Genomic DNA, 25,106 nt, shown 5'->3' on the forward strand with positions numbered 1-25,106 from the left:
CTCCTCCCCCCTTCTAGATCCGCTAATGTAATGTACATGCGTTGGTTGCACATGTAATTTTTGCATATCGAATTGAATTGTGGTTTGGTCGTCGAAAATATCACAAAATTGATAATGAAGGATGTTATGCTTAAGATATCCTGATTCTGATTTAAATGAGTAGATGACTTAATATTTCCAGAATTTGTTACCTCATGACCCAACATTTCCTGCGAAATAAATCACACAATGGACACATAGATAAATCAGTGACTAAAATTATTTTGCAGTCACATTAGTTTTCATTAATAACTGGCATTTAAGGAAGTTAGCTCCTAAAATTTGGAGCATAACTGCGCAGGATAATCTAGCTAAGTATTTAGTGGTTCAATACTGATTCCATTAGTTCAAACATATTGCACATCTATTACTAAACTCGATCCAGTTGAATTTTTTTTTATCTTTGATCTTGGGGGGGGGGGGGGGGGGGGGGCTCCGTGGCCGAGTGGTTAGAGCGTTTTATTCAAATATAAGAATTTTTACCACGTAATATTAATTTTCACGTACAACGTCAAGGAAAAGAAATCATGCGTATAAAGTCGAGGCGAAGTATATTAATTTATTATATATCTAATAAATAGTCTAATATAAAATCTGCGTAAAATCTAGAGAATGTTAGCGTTCAATATTCTGAGAATTTATTGAACGCTAACTTTGCATTGCGTAAATTGTATGCGCTTGTTTACGTCGTTACGGTAACGTCAATATTGAACGCTCATACTCGGAATGTTTCGGGCGCATACAATTTACGCAATGCAAAGTTAGCGTTCAATAAATTCTCAGGATATTGAACGCTAACATTCTCTAGATTTTACGCAGATTTTATATTAGACTATTTATAAGCTATATAATAAATGCTGATATTGCACACCTTCACCTTAAATGCCAATATTGATGAATTCTTGTCTATTTTTCCAACATTTTTTTCCGGCCCAAATATTTGGTGCTTGCACCAATGTGTCTTGTTCATACTGATACAAGATATGGAGAACTTGCGGACCGCTGCGTATTAAAATTACATTCTGCTTTTCGCCTGCACTTCTTTTCATTGTTAGAATTACTGATCCGAAGTTCCTTTACCTATATCAGAGACCCTGGTGCAACAAACCAGAAACTTTCTAAACGGTTTTTCTAAGAACATAAATGACCCTTAGCGCAATCAGCATCACATCAAAGGACCCCATTGGAAATAAGCTTTCGAGCTTTCATAGGTTATCCTGGGTATTTATGTACATATGTACGTATGTACATGTATTTTATTCACAGAATTATTTAAAAAAAATAAATGATGCTAGGTTGTTTGTATTATGAGGGTATAAAAAGAAGGAGACATGGGGTAATTCAATTGCTAGGCAAACATCGACATACAAAACTTGTATGTTGCTTTAACTGGTCATGCTGTATACATGATGTCATTGGTCATTGTGGGGAGGGGGGGGGGCGTCTTGATTATGGTCCGGTTATTGGTAGTACATTTCTCCTGTATGAGCATCGGGTAATATTCGAGAATTATGGATTGGAGGAAAACCTATCAGATAATTAGAAATTGCTTTCTGAATGCAGATACCCAATTATATTAATCAAATGCCACTTTCCGTTGACCGGAAGTAAGGAATTGGAGTTGATTTACTTCGTTAATCCAGTCCAAAGTGAGGAATCGTGGTTGTTTACATATTCATTCCAGTAAATCTACATGTGTTTGATAAAAGCACAAAATGGCATTTGAGAATTGAAAATTAAAATTGACACTACAGACAAAGAAATCACGAATTATCAAAAAAAATATTCTTCATCAGTTTTGTTTTACACATTAGAAAGGGGAGGGGTGGATCAGATGGAGTGTTTATCCAAACATCAGTTGCTGGTGATGGACTTCATGGAAAAGCATTTAAGTTGTCTTTCCATTTGCTTGTCAAGTGTTTTGAACAAAGTCTGAAGTCAATTTCTCTTTTGCTTCCCCCTTCCCTGGTGGGTGCCTATATATAAGGAAATCATACCTTTATCCCATATCTTCAATATGATTAGATAGAATTTAACCTCAGAGTGGTTGTACGTGCCCCCCCCCCCTTTCTTACGCACTCTTTTTGAAGATGGGGTTAGGCCGTTGCTGTCGTTATTCAATATTTTTTTAAAAACAGAAAATTGCAATAAATTGTCAAAATTTATTAGTATTATTCACAACAGCTTCACAACATCTCCGTAGTCTTTGGTGATCAGATCTTCCAACAGTCTTTTGTAAATGCTATCGGCACGCATTGTGCTCCTTTATTAGTTGATCTATTCATATTCTATTAAGACTGAATTTATTCAAACGCTTCTACATCAGAAGAAACAATTCTAGGTGTGGCCTTCATATTTTATCTATTAATGATCATTTTCATTCATATGTCGTTTCGATATGCATCAGTGAACTCAAAATAAACAACATTACATAGTTTTCCACACCTGCTTCGTTCATTGATATTTTCTTTAACAACTCAATTTTATGACAAATAGGATGACTTCAGGTTCTCCATCATCAACTTCTCATATTTATCCATAAACACCCTTACAAAGATACATTCATTAACCCGCATGTGATAAAACGAATAGTACCATCGTGTAAAAACAGCCCTCGGACCCTATATCAGATCCCCCCTCAAAAACACTATACTGTATGCATACAAGATTTATTAATAACTATAAAAAAGTGCCTTCGGGCTGATATGGGGGCTGATATGACATACGATATGGATTTTAGCATGTAATATTCTCTATAAAATATATATTTTAAATGGCAAACTAACAATTCAACTTGATGACACATGGGATGATTTCAGCTTTTTCATCGTCAATTTCCCATATTTATGTAGCAATATTCCACCATCACCTGCATAAGGTGTGTATATATCTCAACTGATTCGATACTGAACAGCTTGTTCTGCGTAAGATCCGTTTTTTAATCGAGGCAGGCTACTTACAAACAAGTTGATGGTGAAGGGGTTTCAACAGTCTCGTTTAAAGTAAGCATTTCACAAATTCTATGGTCGTTATAACAATCTAGTTTGCAAATGCTAACGTGTTTCATACCGAAAGTAAACCGTTCTTGGCACATTGATTTTAACAACGGATACCTCCGCTTACCTGATCAAGATATAAGGCTCACGGCGAGTGTGACCGGTCGACAATGGATGCTCACTCCTACTAGTTACCTGATCCCACCTCTGGCGTGTCCAAGGGACCGTGTTTGCCTAGGTCTTTATTTTCTATTGCTTATGGGAGTAATAAAATTGATTACTGTTCGTTATCTTCACCTTTAATGTAGCAATATGACCTGCATGTGGTGTGTAATGTGTATGTCTCTCAACTGATTCGATACGCAAGAGTTTGTTCTGCATATGAGAAGTTTTAAAATCGAGGCAGGGTATGACAAATAAGTTGATGGTGGAGTTTTAATAGTCTCGTTTTAAGTAAGCATTTTGCAAATTCTATGGTCGATGTCAAGATATAGTTTGCAACTATAAACTGTCATTTGTCATGCTGTCTAATGTCTTTCATGTTAATTGCTAGGACCTTATTTACACATTGATATTAACTACAGATTACTTCATTTATCTTATGCGACCGATACCGATAAACAAGAAATGTTTATTCATCCTAGGCACTTGATCCCACCTCTGGTATATCCAGGGGTCCGTGTTAACACCCACCCACACACCCCCACACCCACCTACACACACACACACACACATTTGTTGATATACATTCACGATCCCCATTGCTACTAAATTCGCTGTATTCCACATACAGCTGTTGACATCAGTGGAAAATCCTCGAAGGGTTTAATGAACAAAATCTTCGTATTTTAAAAATATAAATTAAAACCCGGTAAAATATTCTACAACTATATTTTTGTGGCAACTACGCCAGGGTAATAACGGATACCTGAACCACCAAAACACATCACAATCAAAATTATACAGTTTGTAAATCACTAGAGAAATCGGAATTCCTGTTCTGATGTTGGACCTGGAAATGCACAGGGATTTACCGTTTTTCTGCACACTCTCTAGTGCTAGATACAAGGCCTTTATCATTGTCTTGTGAAACTGTTCCATACTCATGAACAGGGCATGATGCTAATGCAACCGTACTTCCTGATGACGTTATATCCGTTGTTTCCGCCCAACTCTGTCTTTCACCAGAAGCAAATATTCCATAATAAATTGCTCCAAACATATGAATTATTCCCGCTATTAGGAATATTCTATGCCAAGATTCAATATTCTGAAAACAATAAGAGTCTTGTGATATCAATTAATAAAAGCAAAGAAGACTCCGGCATAAAAGTAGGATGTCAAATACACTCGAATTAAAACAATATTAATTAAAGCAGGTTGAGTTAATCTGATTACATTAAGATGAAATTAACACAATTATTCAATTCAAATACATTATGAAATAAATATTATAGATTATGTTTCAAGGGACGTCTCAGTTACGTAATGAACACCTCTGTCTGAAATAAATCATTTATTTTTTCCATACCTCTTCTCTTAAATAACCTGCTAGGGCGGTACTTAACACAGAACCAATACAGCTGATCCGGGTAATTCCTGTGACAATATGAGCATATTGTGGGGCCAGATCTAGGATATTGACCACGTAGCCTATATGCGAAGACAATATGCTGTGTATAGATGACAAATTCGCCCAATTTTATACTTTCAAGTGCATAAGATACATAGCATGTCATTTCATCGATCAGCTTTAAAATACTGATATTGTTGCAAATTGATATGACAAATATTTCTGTAAACTTACCAGACATTGCCATTCCGCTAATTCCAATCCCAATCATTAGAATGATAACTGCCAGTCTAAAATCTCTAATGAATACCAAACTAAGCACGCACAAAGACTCGATCCCAAAACCTTAAATGTACATGTAATTACCACTCTTATAAGACAAAAAACGATTTAAAAAAAATATAAAAAAGAATATCATAAAAAATATGTGAAAACTAACAAGAAAAAATATCGTAATACCAGAACATTGTGCAATTTTTCTGCCGACAGTGGTGCTGACTTTTCCAGTCGTAATGATTTTATCTATCAAAATGCCTCCTGCAACGACCACTATGACCATCAAAATGTCCGGCAGTGCGGAAAGAAATCCTATCTGCAAATTCCAATGATATCAAATGTAGTTTTTGTTCCCGATATAAAAAAAAAATTGAATAACTTTTATTTGTAACACATGCAGTTCCATTGTAATTTCATGAAATACATGAATATTGCTGCACAAGGAGTGTTAGCAGAACTCGGAACAGTTCAGTTCTGTTCTCGGATCCAAAACGGCGACTTAGTGCAGTTGACAATTCAACATAGGAACGTCGTTTCCCTGGTTCCAGATCAGCTAACACTCCTTGTGCAGCACCCCTTAACGAGGACGCTAAGAACATGGACTTCCTTATGTCGTCCCATCCATTTATCTCCGCCACGAGTTCAAACTGGACTTTATAATCATCCCACGGCTCAGACCCATCATATGCAGCTGGACGTACTAAAGGTTTCATTAAATCCCTGTTACTTTGATGATCATCATTGTAACTATTGTTCCTAAGTGCCGCTGTAGTATTGCGTATTTCTCGATCAAGCGCTGCACATCCTCTTTCTATACGCTGGATCTCATGAGGGGTGGATGTCATCGTCCCTATTCCTGTATCTGACCTATTACGTCTTATTCCTAATAGCACAGTTGGGGTATCTAAATTTTCTGCCATATCACTTGTAATAATGATCCCACCGCTGCCACCAAAATTGTAACGTGCTAATGTCCAAGAATAAGGCAGTTGTTATATTTACAGTTTATTTACAAATATACACATATTTACACACAACATTTATGTTGAACAACTTCAAATAATTGAAGTTCAATATACCATCAGTCCATCTGCTTACGGAGCAGAACTGACATCCATCTGTATTAAACTCCAATACAGAGCTGACTCAAACTTGGGCATGCCCCTCAAACTTCAAGGTTCCCAGCCAAAATCATAAAGCACCGATAATGGCTAACCTTAATCAGGAATATAAACAATGAACCCTTATATTCCCATGAGAACATCGGCGACCACTAGTGTAGGACGCTGACAAACCTATCCCGTTACCCATTGTGATAACAGTATAGAGCAATAAATGCTGAGCATGCATACAAGATAAACAAATAAACAGAATTAGTGAAACTCCAAAATTATGACAATATCAACCTCATCTAAGTTTGTCATCATATGGTGTGACATTACGTAGACATTTCTGTCTCCAAATTCAATATTCTTAAGAATTACATACACTGGCGACATTCATTCCATATGCGTCAGCAAAATACTGAGGAAGCTGAGACACCTGCATTGAGAAAATCCAATTCCTGCAAAAATTCCCCACAAATACTGCGGAAACCGGTAGTGACGTCAGTATCTTTCGATATGGTACATTCCTTACCTATAAAAACAGTGACAAATGTGCAATCAACATAGTTGATATACGGACTGATTACATGACCATGTTTTCTGTGTGCCGGGATATATTTCTCCTATTCAAAACATTCGAATACATGCATAATTAATTAGATGTTGTTCATAATATGTCTTCAAGTCGTATTCCACATCTGCTTCGTAAATGATATCGGCAATATAACGTCCCATATTTATGTAGCAATATTCCATAATCACCTGCATATGATGTTTATGTCTATACACAAAAGCTCGTCCTGTGTATGATCCCTTTTAAAATCAAAGCAGGCTACTGACGAGCAAGTTTCAACAATCCCGTTTAAAGTTAGCATTTTGTAAATTATTTTGCTGTTTTAACGATCTAGGTTGCTAATACTACCTGTCATTGAGTCAAATTCTGTCTGACATGTTTCATACCCGTTGTTAGGCCGCTCTTTACACGCTGATTTGACTACCGATTATTCCGTTTACCTGATCGAGATATGAGACTCATGGCGGGTGTGACCGGTCGAAAGGGGATGCTTACTCCTGGGCACCTGATTTCACCTCTGGTATGATTTGTTCATAAGGAGCAAAGAGTGTATATTTAATAAATACATTTCAGTTTCGAAAATACATTATGAGAACTGCGACGCATCACGTCCGCTTACGTCATAAATCTGCATGAACAGTAAGCCGGTGTGACGTGTTGTAGTTCATTCCCTCATGCATAATCAAAAAAATTAAATTCAAATTTAAGATTTATTTGCGCATTATCACAATCGTGAGGAAATGGCTATCATTACAATTGGTAAATAAATCGAAGGCAAAAACATTGGAAATGTATGTATTTTACCGTGTCTTTCGAAGTTTTACATCGTCCATCTCTGTCAAAGAAGCTCCTCTCCTTCTCAGACAAATTTGGATTGGATTTCGGGTTATCATAAACCAAAAACATCCAAAGAAGGGAAAACACAATCACCAGGCTTCCTTGATATGAAAGAACATCTAAAGTTACACTCATATTATACAGTTAACAAAGTTACACACATATTATACAGTTAATAAAGTTACACACATATCATACAATTAACAAAGTTACACACATATTATACAGTTAATAAAGTTACACACATATTATACAGTTAACAAAATTACACACATATCATACAATTAACAAAGTTACACACATATTATACAGTTAATAAAGTTACACACATATTATACAGTTAACAAAATTACACACATATCATACAATTAACAAAGTTACACACATATTATACAGTTAACAAAGTTACACACATATCATACAGTTGCACTCATATCATAAGTTAATAAAGTTACACACACATCTAACAGTTGCTTTCATATTATACAGTTAACAAAGTTACACACATATCATACGGTTACACTCATATTATACAGTTAACAAAGTTACACACATATCATACAGTTAACAAAGTTACACACATAGCATACAGTTAACAAAGTTACACACATATTATACAGTTAACAAAGTTACACACATATCATACAGTTAACAAAGTTACACACATATCATACAGTTAACAAAGTTACACACATATCATACAATTAACAAAGTTACACACATATTATACAGTTAATAAAGTTACACACATATTATACAGTTAACAAAATTACACACATATCATACAATTAACAAAGTTACACACATATTATACAGTTAACAAAGTTACACACATATCATACAGTTGCACTCATATCATAAGTTAATAAAGTTACACACACATCTAACAGTTGCTTTCATATTATACAGTTAACAAAGTTACACACATATCATACGGTTACACTCATATTATACAGTTAACAAAGTTACACACATATCATACAGTTAACAAAGTTACACACATAGCATACAGTTAACAAAGTTACACACATATTATACAGTTAACAAAGTTACACACATATCATACAGTTAACAAAGTTACACACATATCATACAGTTAACAAAGTTACACACATATCATACAATTAACAAAGTTACACACATATTATACAGTTAATAAAGTTACACACATATCATACAGTTAACAAAGTTACACACATATTATACAGTTAACAAAGTTACACACATATCATACAATTAACAAAGTTACACACATATTATACAGTTAACAAAGTTACACACATATCATACAGTTAACAAAGTTACACACATATTATACAGTTAACAAAGTTACACACATATCATACAGTTAACAAAGTTACACACATATCATACGGTTACACTCATATTATACAGTTAACAACGTTACACACATATTATACAGTTAACAGCATACAGTTACCCTAAACTATCATATAGTTACATGTAACAGTATCAAATGTTACACTCTCAGAGTCACACACTCAAATAATTCATCTAAAAGTAACAAAAGTTACACTCGCATAAATTCATCTAAAACATGCTTACATATGTACGGTGCCATTTGGGGAAAAATATTTTATTTCAGAGCAGTCATATAATTATTATAGAGTTGCATGTATCTTGCATCCGCCTGAAATTTCTAAATGACACCAGTGGTTGCAGTTAGGAATTTATTTGCCGGCCCCAAAATAAAATAGTTTCTCACCTGGCACCAAACAGCTTTCATGCACATGAAAATGTGAAGATAACGAACAGTGACCAATCTCACAAATCCAAGGATTACAAAATAGAGTTGGGCAAACACGGATCGCTGGATATACCAGAGGTAGGAATAGGTGATTAGAAGGAGTAAGTATCCCCTGTCGACCGGTCACACCCACCGTGAGCCCAATATTTCGATCATGTAAACGGAGTAATCCTTAGTCAAAATTAGTGAAGAACGGCCTAACAATTGGTATGAAATACGTCAGGCGGTATTTGACCCAATGATAGGTTGCATTTAAATATATTGCAAGAGGCTTACAGGCACTTTCTATCACCTGAGTATTAGTTAAAGGTATCACTACTCCCCAATCAGAGCCTGTCCCTGACTAAGGGGCAACACATGCAATGGAAATTAACAGTATAACAGGGTTCGAAATTAACTTTTTCAAGAACTAGTCCGTACGGACTAGTCACTATTGATGTTCACTAGTCCACAAAGCATTTCACTAGTCCGTCCAGTATATCATAAAATGATCTTCATTTTAATGAAACCAAACACATCACAGTTGCAAATAATTCAGTTTCTGACACCTACAGAAGAAAAAGAGACCACCATATTTTATTTCACATTCAAAATCTTCAGAAGCATACAATATTAACCTCCAAGTTAATCATTTTATAAACGTCCATAAGTGCGTTCGAGATCGACGTTCCTGTTGTTTTGGTGCTCAGATCTTAGAGTCACAGGAGTTCGAAATTTTATCAATAAAGTCAATAAAATTCACTCGATTGACCAAGTCATGAGCTATAGTATAGTGTTATGAACTACTGTGTTAGAGTTGCGAATGACGAGAACATGTGCGCATAAACGTGCATGTTCTCAGACCACACTATTTGCAATTTTTGCACCTAGAACACGTTCTCATGATGTGTACTCGGTGTTCGGAATCGGCAGGAATTTGACAATTTGTGCACGTTCGAAGAACGGCGGTCTCGAACGCACTCCATGTGTTTGGAAGATCAGACTGTCTTAGTCATGCAAACACTTGACCATGCAGGTAATCAACCATAAGTTCAAACATGTAAGAGACTTAGACAAATATTGCTAAAAATCTTTACCAATTCAAGATTGATTTCCGGATTTTCACTAGTCCGTACGGACTAGTGCTATAGAGGGTTCACTAGTCCGACACGTTTTTTACTAGTCTCGGACTTACGGACATGAGTTAATTTCGAACCCTGGTATATAATTATATTGTACTCTTCCTTGACTTGGGACTTTTACCCGTGCGGTTGCTAAATTCACAATATCGGTACACCCCATTCTACTCTTCCTAATCATTCATGTGTTTTAACATAATATCAGCAAAATTAAGTGTTTCCAATGATACAGGCATTTCTTCACTATGACCATTTCGGTCCCAGCCTTTTACCAAAAACAATTACCCCGAGGGTCATGAAATGTACATGTACAATTTTTGCATAGGTATATCTGCTTCTTCGAAATATCCAAATAGTTTCAATTTAATATCAATAACATTAAAGGAGGATATTATTTAAATGTTTTACACATATACACTGCAAGTTTGGACCCACCCTCGAGTCAAAACCTCTTCCTCGTGGATACTGCTCTACTTCGCTGTATTTAGATTTTTTTATATTCCTGTGAAGCAGAATTTATTCAAAAACTTCTACTTGTACATGAGAAGAAAAAATATATTACCTGGCTTTCCATTCGACATTTAGATATATCAATGATGCATTATCTATTAACAATAATAATTTTCATTCATATGTCGATTCGATGTATCCCTGTGAACTCAAAATAAAGGACACCACAGAGTCGTGCACTTCTGCTTCATACTTAGATATTTTATTTAAAGTAGATATTAACGGCAAACTAACAACTCAACTCAAACAGGATGATTTCAGTTTCTCCAATGTCAACTTCCCATGTTTATGTAGCAATATTCTATTTTCACCTGCATATGGTGTTTATATCTCTTGATTCGATATGCAAGAGCTTGTTCTGCTTGTGGACAGTTTTTAAATCGAAGCAGGCTACTGACAAACAATTTGATGGTGCTTAGGTTCCAACAGTCTCGTTTAAAGTCAGCATTTCGCAATTTCTAGGGTCGTTATAACGATCTAGTTTGCCAATACAACCTATCATTGGGTCAAATGCCGTCTGGCGTATTTCATACCGATTGTTAGGTCGTTCTTGGCACTAATTTTGACTACAAATAACTCAGTTTACCTTATCAAGATATAAGGCTCATGGCGGGTGTGACTGGTCGACAGGGGATGCTTACCTGATCCCATCTCTGGTGTATCCAAGGGTCCGTGTTTGCTCAACTCTCTATTTTGTATTGCTTATGGGAGTTATGAGATTGATCACTGTTTATTATCTTCGTCTTTTTTACAGTTATGAAGTTCTAGAGAAGGCGATTTTTTTTTAAATTAGTCAAATGTTGGCAGTTGTTTTATGGCCCCGGAGTAGTCTAGTCAATCTAGCTCAAAAATGAGCAAAACCTCAAACTAATTGCAACAGAAATGAAATTTTGATTATTCATGCAAGAAAACACATGCAAACAACATATTAAAAATCGGCTTTTGTATTTCCATGGGAAAATTGGAATTTTGGGGTAAAAGGATGTGTTTTTTCATGAAAATCGCTAAGAACTGGAAATTGAAGAAAATGTCCATTTTATGTAACATACAGTAAAAATAAGTTTCATATCTCAAATTTCAACCTGGAAATGTTTAATTTTTTTTACAGCAGAATATATTCTTTCCTTGACTGTAATTTTTGGGTAAAATCTTGCTTTTTTGAATATAATTGTTAAAGGTTGAAATTTTAAGAAAACCCCCCACATTTTGTCATACATTGGAGTCTACCAATAAAAAATTGAAGTTAGGATTTATTTTAAAAACTGCTCAACAAGTAAGATATATAGATTATTGGCAATATATATATATATATGAAAATTACCATTTTAGGTAGGAAAACCTACCTTTTTCTAAAACAAAAATAGTGAAAAACTGGAAATGATAGGAAATGACTGTTTTATAGAAGAGATGACAGTGATCTTATAAATTTAAGAATAAAACGTCCAAATCCACAACTAAACTTTTCTGCAACAAAATTTATTTTCCCTTGCCGAATTTTGGGCTGAAATCTTCAATTTCCAACAAAAATCGTTAAAAACTGGATTTTGGAAGAAAATACTTTTTCCTGTCCATTAGGCATATATGAGTTACCACATGAAGATTTATACATTAAAATAAACTGTTAACACAAAACAAGTGCCCCTTCAAAAATGGTCTGTAAAAGATGACCTACATTTTTGCAGTTACTCCCCTTACATTGGAAGTTGGAGGCGCGCTTACCATTCTGGTCCTATGTTTCACATAAATACACGTAGTATTTTAAAACAAACAGTGTATAGTAAAGCTTACGTTACCAAATTCTTTATTAAGCTTAGTTTTAAAAGTTTGTACTACATCTATGACGAAACAAGGTTCAGTTTCTTCGATTTTATAAAGAAATCTTTAATATGTGCACTTCGTCAAGTTCTAGAGTTTGGGAAAGAGGGGGGGGGGGGGGGGGTATAGCCGTATTTGATGTTTAGTTCTATCCAAATTATTGTGCAATTAATACCGAGAATTTCAGGAGTAATCTGTTTTAAAAACAATGGACACATAGAATTAAAAACAAAATGAATCAGGCACGCAGCATCGTAAAAAGGGGGGGGGATGTGAAGATAATTTCACAATATTGCCTGAAAATTGACAAGTAAATTTTAATCCAAAGTTATAAAAATCCTTGATGGTGTGTGATGGTGGTGGTGGTGGTGGTGGTGGGGCTAAGGTTGTTCTATCAGTTCAATTTTACACTTCCACTGTGTACAGTTCACGACAATGCTATTTAAAAAAAAAAAAAGAGGAGGGAGGGCAACCAATCTGTCTAAAAATCGACCTCTGTACGTAAAAATTTATCAACTTTGCATGTAATGATAAAAGGTGTAGAGCCATTATTGTTACGTGCCTGATAATTATATAAGTGATCATTTGAGTAATTGCAGTACAGTTCAGTCCATGTTTTTACAAGTACAACGGCTAGTGTCACAATTTGCCTTGCATTTACAGCGAAAAACGTTCAAAAGTTTATCTGGCGCGACTTGTAATTTAGTTTTAACGGATACAAGAATTCCTGAAAGCAGTGATAAGCCCCAATTCGAAGGATCCAAATTAATCATTTCTTTAGTCCACTCTATGACTTAAAAAATTCTTGCAGTGCTCCTTTTCTGCAGCTGTAGTTAGTAGTTAGTGGCAATGACTGAACTTATAAAAATGATATTGTGTTAGACAAGTCTTCACAAAGCAAATCTCCTATAAGTGTCTCTATGGTATTCCATCGTACAAAGTCGATATGACATCGACACCAGAATATATCTTTTTCTCTATGAAATCCTCATATAGGAAGGTGAAAATAACGAACAGTGATCCATCTCGTAACTCCTATAAGCAATACAAAATAGAGAGGTGCGCAAACACGGACCCCTGGATATACCAGAAGTGGGATCAGGTGCCTATGGGCTATAAGGAGTAAGCACCCCCTGTTGACCGGTCATACCCGCCGTGAGCTCTATATCTTAATAAGGCAAACGGAGTTACCCTTATTCAATATCATTGTGCCAAAACGGCCTAACAATCTATATGAAACAAGTCAGACAGATTTGACCCAATGATAGGTTGTATTGGCAAAGTAGATTGTTATAACGACCATATAATTCGCGAAATGCTGACTTTAAACGAAACAGTTGAAACACCTTCACCATCAACTTGTTTGTCAGTAGCCTGCCTCCATTTAAAAATTAATCATATACAGAATTTTTTCTCGATTTGTCTACATTTTGACTATACAGGACCTGTTCCGATGCCGAACATTCTTGACGTTGTGTCGCATCCTGTGAATGCATGTAGAATGGGCGAGGATTGACAAACTTCGTTTTCTAAAAAGACGTCTGGTTTTAACGATATTCTTCACTTAGGGGCAAGATCAAAAATTCAATGTCTCACCAAAAACTAAGTTCACATAGTTTTCACCAAGAAACCCCCCCCCACCCCCTTTAAAACTTAATATGACAAATGTTGAAACTAATCGAATAACAAGAAAAGAAACGTACGATTATAAATAACACTCTGTATACCTTTTCTACTGTTTATTCACAAATGAAAGTGTACATTATAGATATTAAATGTTCATTAATATGTTTTAAATATTATGTGGTATTCAACAGTCGCTTGTTTTTTATCCTTTTTCCACTAAAGTGTAATCGATGTCGGATGACAGAAACTTGCGGGAGTTTTTATTCCCCTCCCCCTAACTAATTGGATTTAAATTTTCACCCGACATTGATTTCGTCCCTTGGGGCAGTTATGTTTATTTCAGAGTTCGTTGCTATTTCTGTGCTTTATATATAGACATTTCAAACACAATGTGCATTTTGTATGATCCTCTAAAATTTACGATAAATAACTGTATCCCATTTCCATTCTCAATGATCGTGTGCCAGCGTGACGAGAATTCCATCGTCATCGAAAACAAGTTTTGTCTTGAATAAATGGCCGGGCGGTCTAGCGCGCTGTTCGCATGCTGCTAGGAGATATGGTTCCGCAGGTCGTGGGCCCAAGACTAATTAGAAAGAGTAACTACTCGATTTAACATCAAATCATGATACTATATGCGCAAGTGTTTACTTACATTGATTTTTATTATTTATATTATCAATGTTTTATTATCATTATTATTACCCATGAATGACTCCCCAAACCTGAATTTGAAAAAGAAAAGCAAAAATACTTTACTTACTTAGTTTTATAAAAGTTTTTAATACAAAACGCTTGCTCAAATGATGAAGATACAAAATAACTGAAACTTTTAACCCGAATGGCTTTCCATACTTTTTTTTTTTTTAAACAACCGTAATTCCCCCTTGTAAATTGACACTAATTCTTTAAGATTTCATTTATAATTGATTATTCATAACTTTTAAAGTAAATATTGTGTTTTATAATTAAAATTAATTCAGTAGAGGGTCAAACAAAATATTTTGAAGCTTTATTCGCGAAAGTTCCCCGGGAATGGAAGTCGGTAAAGAATATGAGATGCTGAGCAATATTGTATGTATATAGAAGGTCTTAAATTAACCTTTTTAATACAACTGTTAAGCTGTTTAATCGCGTTTTTTATTACATGCACTTTAGATCGTCGTGTATAACTTTATTCCGATGACTGTCACAGTTAAGTTACTCCCCTTTACGTGTACGGCGTGCCGTAAACACCACAAAATATCGATGGTTTACTAAAACATTTAAGTCTAAATTTTAAATATTTCCCATTGTCCGATTTTGTCCGATTTTTTGTATGTTGTTAATCACGCTTTTGTTTATTAAATTCCGTCGATTTTGTTTCTGTTGCAATTACTTTGAGGTGATTTGCTAGATTGACTAGACTAGAGTGCAGGAGTCCTGAAATTTGCAATTTGGGTCCCCCTTGTCCCAACAAAATGCTTCATAACATGAAAAGAATGCGAATGGTAGTTATCAATACGAAGATAAAAGCGTTCAATTGTTAACGCACGACGGGTGACAATGTAATCAAAACATCAATAAAAGATTATGTCAGTGACTCAGGTGAAGTAGAAAGTTACACTGGCATATGGACATACGTATGAAATACTGACAAATGAACATACGTATGAAATACTGACAAATGTACATACGTATGAAATACTGACAAATGAACTTATGAAATGGATACATGTCATGTATAAGTTACGTAGCTTACCAAAGATAAAGAAGCTCGAGTTCCAACTGACATAACATGTTGTTAGACCGGTGATGAAGAATGCGACGGCGGGACTTAGATACACTCCTATAAAGACGATCAGTTCATCTGTTTGAATAATCTACATCAGAAACATACAAAATCATCTTGGAATAAGGTGATTGATTGATTGATTGATTGATCTTTTCCGCCACATTCAACAATTTTTCAGTTATATGGTGGTGCCTAGTTTTTATTGGTGGAAGAGAGAACCCAGATACAATATACCTAGGAAGAGACCACCAACCTTCCGGAAGTCACGTAGGCCCCCGGAATAAAGTGTATATATATATATATATATATATATATATATATATATATATATATATATATCGTTGTCTATCAATGTATCTATCGATACTTGTTTATTTCTCTGTATCTTATCTTTCTACCTGTCTCTCAATCTTTTAATGTTTCCATCTGATGCACATCCTTACCAGAGTACGTTAATGTATCTATCGATACTTGTTTATTTCTCTGTATCTTATCTTTCTACCTGTCTCTCAATCTTTTAATGTTTCCATCTGATGCACATCCTTACCAGAGTACGTTAATGTATCTATCTATACTTGTTTATTTCTCTGTATCTTATCTTTCTACCTGTCTCTCAATCTTTTAATGTTTCCATCTGATGCACATCCTTACCAGAGTACGTTAATGTATCTATCTATACTTGTTTATTTCTCTGTATCTTATCTTTCTACCTGTCTCTCAATCTTTTAATGTTTCCATCTGATGCACATCCTTACCAGAGTACGTTAACGTGACCATCCTTGATTTTTCTGTACTAAGTGACCACGCAGATAGAACACCATTCATAGCAGGTAACGACATACCCTACAAAACAAAGACAAGCTTTATTTCCATGTTCAATACTACATGTATCAGCTTAATAGTAGTTCTTATGGTATCTGTAAAGCTTTATCTTATGTCCAATAGTAACTGACATGACGTCTATAAGCTTTATTGTCATGTTCAGTGATCTACAAGCTATTTTGTCCTCTTCGATGGTATTAGATATGAGTCCTACAAGCTTTATTGAAGATAGGTATCAGTGGTAAACAACACAGTTTTATGGCGAACAGGATGATGCCAGCTTCTTTTTAATCAAATTCCAATATTTATGTAGCAATATTCCATTATCATCTGCACATGTTATTTACATGTATGTTTCTCAACTTATTCGATGCGCGAGAGCATGTTCTGAGTATGATCAATTTTTAAATCGAGACAGGCTACTAACAAACAAGTTGAAGTTAAAAGGTTTCGACAGTCTCATTTAAAGTCAACATTTTGGAAATTCTATTATAATAGTACACCAATCACTGGGAAGAATGCTGTCTTTACGTGTTTCATACCAATAATTACATTGTTCTTTAAAAACTTATTCTGACTACCGATTTTTTCATTTACTTGATCGAGATATAGGGTTCACGGCAGGTGTGACCGGTCAACAAGCGATGCTTAAGATATAGGATGTGACCTGCCGTGAGCCCTACGTCTTGATCAGGTAAATGGAGTAGTTCGTAGTCAAAATCAGTGTGCAAAGAACAACCTGACAATCGGTATGAAACACGTCAGACAGCAATTGATCCAATGATAGGTTTATGAAAGATTATATAAGCTTGGGAGAGGGCCTTCATAGGCTATACCTGTTGCCCAATCCTGTTGAGTTTCTCAATAAAATATATTTAAAATTATATTAGTTTTTTGTCCACACGTAAGTATGGTGAACTGAAGAGAACTTAAATAAAAATACACAACAATGGTACAAACCTCAAAAAGACCCTGAATTAAACGAATAGAAAAAACTACTGCAGGTCCATATGCTACCACAAACGATAGAAGAATCACCATTATACCGCTGAGGAGGATGGACACGCCGAAAATCCTAAAAATGAATATCCGGATGCTGTCGTAACTGTGTTATATACATTGTACATGATCACATAGTATCACCGCTGAACCGCAAGCTTATTGGAATAGACATATGAAGAAGTAGTTCCTGCAACAAGACACATGAACAGAATAACACGAGTCTTCAAGCACGAAATCAAGTCTCACGAATATAATTACTTTTCTCAAACCACGAATATCTGACCTCACGAAAATTGTGAAGGAATGGTTATTTTCTATCTTTTAAAATTGGCTTTAAGGATAGAGGTGCGTCGGGATCGTTGGGGTCATCTCGACTTTTGAGTATACGCTGACTACACAAACGTCGTTTGTTAAGAGTCGGTGTATACACAAACATTAGGATGATCCAGACTATACACAAACGTCAGGATGATCTAGACTAGTGTCGGGATCGAGATTCGAACCCTAGACCTCTAGATTTCGAAGAGATCGCCCTCATCACTGGATCCTAGGTCTTTCGCATTTTAAATGTAATGATATTACATTACTTGGTTTTTGTATATTATATTCAATCAGTGTTTAGTTTTACGGCCCGTTGAGAAAGTTTCATCACTCATACCAAAACGTCAACAGCTATGGGTGAAATCCCATAAATTTAGCACTCTGAGGTTGTAGCAGAAAGAGGGCATGCTAACATATCAACACTTGTCGTGACACGGGATCTCCGCTTTTAGGGTCAAATCCGAAAGAAATATGACCCCCTCTCCCTCTTTACAATGCCTAGAATTTTTGGTGAAGGAGCAATCGCTTCTTATATTTGACGCTGTCATGACACGAAAGGGGCTCGAACTCACGACCTCCCGATGACTAAGCGAACCTACAACCACTGAACTACCACGACCGCTGTAGTTTGAGATCACTAATCTCTATGGTAACTGTAATTCTTCTTCTCTTCCTACATGGTATTTAATGATACAAGGAAAATAAATAAAGCTTAAACCTGTCTAAAATTCAATGTATGCTTATTGGATCGGCACAAAAATTATCAAAGTATCGAAAATTAAATTTAGTGATAAATAACCATGTCATAGAATGTGTTCAGGAGTCAAAATTACTTGGTATTAATATTGATTAAACTTTGTCCTGGCAAAGTCATATAGAATCACTTATGAACAAGATTTCCAAGAGAATTGGCATTTTAAGAAGAATAAGATATTTTATGTCAAACGATGCGCTGCTGAAGATTTTTAATACTATGATTTTTCCACATTTTACATATTGTTGTACTATATGGAGTAATCCAAGAAATGCTGAAAATGTGAATAAGCTTTTTATATTGCAAAAACGAGCTGTAAGGGTAATTCTTAACATCAGAAATTTTGAAACACCATCTAATGTCACGTTTACAGAACTTAACTGGTTGCCTCTATCAGATTACTTTGTCTATAGAAAAGTCATTTTAGTGTATAAAGTTTTACATGGTTCAATGCCAGATTATTTAAATGTTTTTAAATATGTATCAGAAGTCAGTCAGAGGCAAACTAGAAATTCTTATTCAAATACATGGTATATACCCAGGGCAAAAACAGAATATTATAGATCTTTCAGCATTTATAGGAGCACAGTGTGGAATGCCTTGAGTCAAAATATAAGAAACTCAACAAGTGCTGTGTGTTTTAAGACAAATTATCTTAGAGATTATCACCATACTTTTTAAGCTTCATTTTGTTCCTACTTATCTTACATTCATAATTATTTCTTAAGTTTATATGTATTCTACTTCTTTTAATCTGTGTTTATTTTACTAATATCTGCGTTATCGCTAAATATGTAAACTGGATAAATAAAGGCTTTATTAGGGTCTTCCGTCTTCAGCGGAAGAACCTTCTATTATTCTATTGTTGATTTTTCACTTTTCTTTTTATTATTTTTATTCTTTTTTTCCCTTACCGATTTTGTGCAGAGCATTTCTCAGAGATGGCTCGATTGATTTGCTTCAAATTTTCTGGGGTGATGCGTTTTCACCTGAAGTTTATATATCCATTTCAATTTTTGAAAATTTACTTCCGGTTGCAAGTTACGTCCGATTTACCGTTTTTAAAATGACATTTTGTCTAGACATTTTTTCATAAACGGTTACAGATTGAGTCTTGAAACTTCCAGGGATGATAGATAGTGACTTGTAGCTCTGTAATAAGGTTTATCAATGCGATTCGTCACTTCCGGTCGTCACCGGAAGTGAAGAAAAGAAACGTCAAATTTCAAATTTATGTTTTTGAAACAAATCTTGCATAGATTAATAAAGTCTCTTTAGGCGTTTCAGAATATGTTAGACTTACCGGAAGTTTAACCAGCAACTTACGATTTTTAGAGAAAAACTTCGAAAAATTGGTTTTTGTTTGTCTTCGTATATCTCGCTTATTGATCAAGTTTTTAATACGATATTTACAGATATTATTGACATTATCCATCTCTAGGGTGAGCTTTCATATTATTTCAAAATTCACTTCCGGTCGCAAGTTACGGCCGAATTTCCGTTTTGCAAATGACATTTTGTCCGGGCGTTTTCTCATAAACGGTTAAAATTTGAGTCATGAAACTTTCAGGGATAATAGATGGTGACTTGTAACTTTGTAATAAGGTTTATTATTGCCATCCGTCACTTCCGGTCGTCACCGGAAGTGAAGAAAAGAAACGTCAAATTTCAAAATTTTGCTTTTGAAAGAAAACTTGCATAGATTAATTAGGTCTGTTTTGGCGTTTCAGAAAATGTTAGACTTGCCGGAAGTTTAACCAACAACTTCCGGGTTTTAGAGAAAAACTTCGAAAAATTGGTCTTTTTTTGTTCTCGTATATCTCGCCTATTGATCATCTTTTTAATCCGATATTTACAGATATTATTGACATCATCCATGTCTAAGACACTCTTTAATACTATTTCAAAATTCACTTCCGGTCACGGGTTAGGGCCGAATTTCCGCTCTTCAAGTGACATTTTGTCCGGGCGTTTTCTCATAAATGATTTACGATTGAGTCTTGAAACTTTCAGAAATGATAGATATTGACGTTTAATTCTGTAATATCATTGTAATCCGTCACTTCCGGCCGTCACCGGAAGTGAACAAAAGAAACATCAAATTTCAAAGTTATGTTTTTGAAACAAAACTTGCATTGATTAATTAGGTCTCTTTCGGAGTTTCAGAAAATGTTGAACTTACCGGAAGTTTAACCAGCAACTTCCGGTTTTTAGAGAAAAACTTCGAAGAATTGGTCTTTCTTTGCTATCCTATCTCTTGCTTATAAATCAAGTGTTTGATATGATTTTCGCATATATAATTGACATTATCCATCTTTAGAGTATAGTGAATTTTTTTTTTTTTTTTTTTGAAAATTCACTTTCGTTCGTTAAATATCTACGATTTCCGGGTATTTTTCTCCAGGCGTTTTCTCATAAATAATCAAAGATTGAGTCTTGAAACTTTCAGGAATGTTAGATGGTGACTTGTAGATGTGACATACGTGTTTCATTTTTCTTGCCGTCACTTCCGTCATCCGCTGAAGTACCATAAAAATATGTAAATTTTCATTTTTTGAAATTCTAATGCTCATTACATTATTTAAAAGAGTGTAATAAGTCATGCCATTTCCACCGGAAGTTGGTTGTTCGAAACCGGAAGTTGTCCAAAAACTCAGTATTTTTCATGGAAATTTTTAGTGTGGGTTCCTACGCGGTCCACTTGGAATTTTTAGTCGTTTTATGGACTCCCGAGATACTCGAAAGGGAATAAAACAAAACCGAAATTGTTTATAATTGATAAATCACGTCTTACATGTACTTGTTTATTTCTTTCATGGTTAGTCGTTCTTCACTAATTAAATTCTCCCAGTCAAGATCCTATCTCGTCAGAAATTGGACGGAAGACCTATTCGTTGCTCGCAACGAGATCATTTCTAGTTATTTATTATTATTATATATTATTATAGCTAAACATGCTCACTTGTTTTGTTTTGCTCTTTGCATGTTAGGTATATCATAGAAATAATTTTATCTATGTATATGTATCATTGAAGACTTTAGAAATAATAAGGAGGCATTGCGTCTCTTTTACCTTGAAGATGAGAATCGTGCAGCGAGATACCCTCCAGGCAGCTGAGTGAGGAAATACCCAATGAAAAATGCCGAGTTAAAGTATTGTGTGTAGGACGGGTTCCAAGGCAGGTGAAGATCCATGCTTGTTCCGTTGATCGTGCACTGTGTAAAGATAAGACAACACTAATAAGATGATTAGATGTTTAGATTAGTCACCAAAATAAAAAAAAATTCAGAAAGTTTGACAATGACTCTATCTATTGTGTGTAATGGTATTTATCTATGGCGAGAAAAATTGTTTATACATGTAGATCGATAAAATGCTTTCTAAGGTCAGTTGCTCTTATAAGGATTATAATTCTGTAATTGTTACATATTACGTTTATTTTACAAACGGAACAACGGGGGTTGGTTATGTTGGTACAATTAATTTTATAGTAATTTCTCGTTCTCCTATTATTCAATAAGCAGATCTGCTTTTATTCTAGAATAAACATTCTCTCCTACGCTAAAATTTCTCAACATTTACATATACAGAATAACTCAAAATAAACAATATTTCCAAGAGAGTTGGCATTTTTAAAAGAATAAGATATTTTATGTCAAACGATGCGCTGTTGAAGATTTTTAATACTATGATTTTTCCACATTTTACATAGTTACATGTACACTATATGGAGCAATCCAAGAAATGCTGAAAATGAGAATAAGCTTTTTATATTGCAAAAACGAGCTGTAAGGGTCATTCTAAACATCAGAAATTAGAAACACCATCTAATGCCATGTTTACACAACTTAACTGGTTGCCTCTATCAAATTATTTTTAATTGTCTATATAAAAGTCATTTTAGTGTATAAAGTTTTACATGGTTTAATGCCAAATTATTTAAATGTTATTAAATATGCATCAGAAGTCAGTCAGAGACAAATAGAAATTCTAATTCAAATATATTGTATGTACCCAGGGCAAAAACTGAATATTTGAGAAGATCTCTCAGCGTTTCAGGGAGAACTATGTGGAATGCCTTTAGCGAAGATAAAAGACACCCAACAAGTGTAGTGTGTTTTAAGAGAAATTATCTTAGAAATCATCACCAAACTTTTTAAGCTTCATTTTGTTCCTATATATCTCACCTTCATAATTATTTTCTAAGTTTATATGTACGCTATTTTACTTATTTTAATCTATGTTTATTTTGCTAAAACATGTGTTATATGCAGGGCCATATTGAAAACTAGCTCTATCGCTAACTATGTTATCCAGGATAAATAAAGGCCTTATAATTATATTATTATTATGATATATAATACGACTAACAGGAGTATATGACGATTTAAAGTACTGCAACATGTATCGCGGTTGATTACTTAATATAAAGTTTTAGAAATCAAAGCATTTCAATGTAAATGACCGGTGATTTATTGAGTGTATCTTCGTCGTGTGTGTGTTTTATTGCGCTAAACACAGAATGTAGACCTTGAGATATGCGAGGATGAAAGGTGAAGATAACGAACAGTGATCAATCTCAGGATGTGTATCCAATGTATGCGTACCACATGCCAAAGTTTTCTTGATAAAGATCATCAGAATCAGCGTTTGATAATAAGCCTTGTAGGATTTACATGCTTCGATTTTCACAGGTCTACCTTTCAATACAACATATTGTGTTTTATTACCATACTGGAATGGATTTGATTATCCATCAACAACTCAATCAATAGGAGATGTGTATGATGCACTCCTTGCAAGTTTTAAAATTTTCATCTCAAGAAATTAAAACCCTGTTCCTGTTGTCTTGTTCTACAATTAACGTACATTCTTTAAAGACCTTATGTAAATCAGAAATCCATAGTAATTTACTATGATATTTTCATCAAAGGACATTGGCACAATTTCTACTTTACTAATGTAAAATTGTCTGTCCTGAATTAAGTATCCCTACCATTTAAGCATGAAAATTACACCAGAAAATTATTTCTCTAACGGAGGAAATATCTATTTTTATTGTGTTCACAGAAACCATTGAATTGGTAAATATCACAGTTATTTCTTTGTAAAACACAACTTTTGTTTCAATTATCTTTTTTATCATTACAACATACATTTTTTCCATTACAATCTATTTAGTGTTAACACTTACCTCCTTGAAGGGGAAGTTTGTTTGAGACAAATCTCTACGAAGGACGTGCACCATGACTAAAGAGAAACACGTTCTCAGAGAATACGTGCACAAAAGTCCAAAAAATCCCATTATAACGACCACGAATCTCCGGGGGATCTCCATGGTGAGTCACTATTCAACATCAAACGACACCCCCGAATAACGATCACAAAACTCAGGGGGTCACGGTACGAAATCAAAAGACACCCAGGGAAAGCGCTCACAAAACACGGGGGTCACGGTACGGAATCAATGGACGCACCGAGATACCGCTCACAAAACTCGGGGATCACGAAATCAATGGACCATTGAATTGGTAAATATCACAGCGCTCACAAAACTCGGAGATCTCCACCACGAATGACGATAACACTTAGTAAGCAAAACTTCAGTACGCCACGGTTCCGCAGTCATTAGCCTACAATTTGTTAATTAGTTACCCAATAAGGTACTTATATGAGGGGGAGAGTCTATTGAGAAAGAGGATTTGTCGACTGTCTCAAACGGATGCAAAATATTTTTTTAATATGTCGCCACCTGTTGATTTGACGCAATGTGTGATGATTTAACACGTGTTGAATGGTTTGTCTATTTCATTTATGCGTTATAACATGAAAAAAACCCCCAAAAAACGAATAACCTTCCACGGCTAAAGGAACTGGTTGCAGACTCACGACGGGAGATCTCGGGGATCCTAAGTGATGGTGTCTCGATACCGTCATTTCCCGATCACTCAAGTACTAAATGTAAAACAGGATATTCACTACATTACATAAGTCAGGACAGAGAAGCTTCTCACCAGAACGTCCTGTCCATCATATGTAATACACATGTAATTGACAAGTCGAACCGTTTCCGGGATAATTTAACCGTGCTCTAAAGATGTTCCTTGTTCGTGAAAGTTATACATATCCTATTAGCTCAAAATTATATATTTATAAGGTCAAATAGAACTATGAATTGTTATGTAAAGGAACTA

General features: G+C 34.9%; 1 protein-coding gene across 1 annotated transcript; it reads right to left on the bottom strand.

Annotated features, from left to right (window-relative positions):
• Positions 1–3,909: 3,909 nt before the first annotated feature.
• LOC125680999 (vesicular glutamate transporter 2.2-like) lies at positions 3,910–24,729 on the bottom strand. Its single transcript, XM_056155288.1, has 11 exons — positions 24,107–24,729; positions 21,985–22,127; positions 17,795–17,909; positions 16,768–16,855; positions 15,980–16,066; positions 7,369–7,502; positions 6,373–6,522; positions 5,068–5,200; positions 4,843–4,953; positions 4,567–4,688; positions 3,910–4,305 (listed from the first exon to the last, which is right to left on the bottom strand). The coding sequence occupies exons 1-11, from the start codon at positions 24,248–24,250 to the stop codon at positions 4,066–4,068; spliced, it is 1,467 nt and encodes a 488-aa protein (XP_056011263.1). The 5' UTR covers positions 24,251–24,729; the 3' UTR covers positions 3,910–4,065.
• Between the last annotated feature and the right edge of the window lie 377 nt (positions 24,730–25,106).

Source organism: Ostrea edulis, chromosome 2 (genome assembly GCF_947568905.1).
Source record: "Ostrea edulis chromosome 2, xbOstEdul1.1, whole genome shotgun sequence".
Taxonomy (NCBI): domain Eukaryota; kingdom Metazoa; phylum Mollusca; class Bivalvia; order Ostreida; family Ostreidae; genus Ostrea; species Ostrea edulis.

Bases quoted from the DNA above. Each gene is read 5' to 3' on its own strand.
- LOC125680999 (XM_056155288.1), bottom strand. From the start codon at position 24,250: ATGGAGATCCCCCGGAGATTCGTGGTCGTTATAATGGGATTTTTTGGA. The intron at 22,128-24,106 runs GTAAGTGTTAAC...ATCTTTACACAG, and splicing joins CAAACTTCCCCTTCAAGGAG to TGCACGATCAACGGAACAAG. The intron at 5,201-6,372 runs GTATGTAATTCT...TGGAATTTGCAG, and splicing joins ATGGAATGAATGTCGCCAGT to ATAGGATTTCTTTCCGCACT.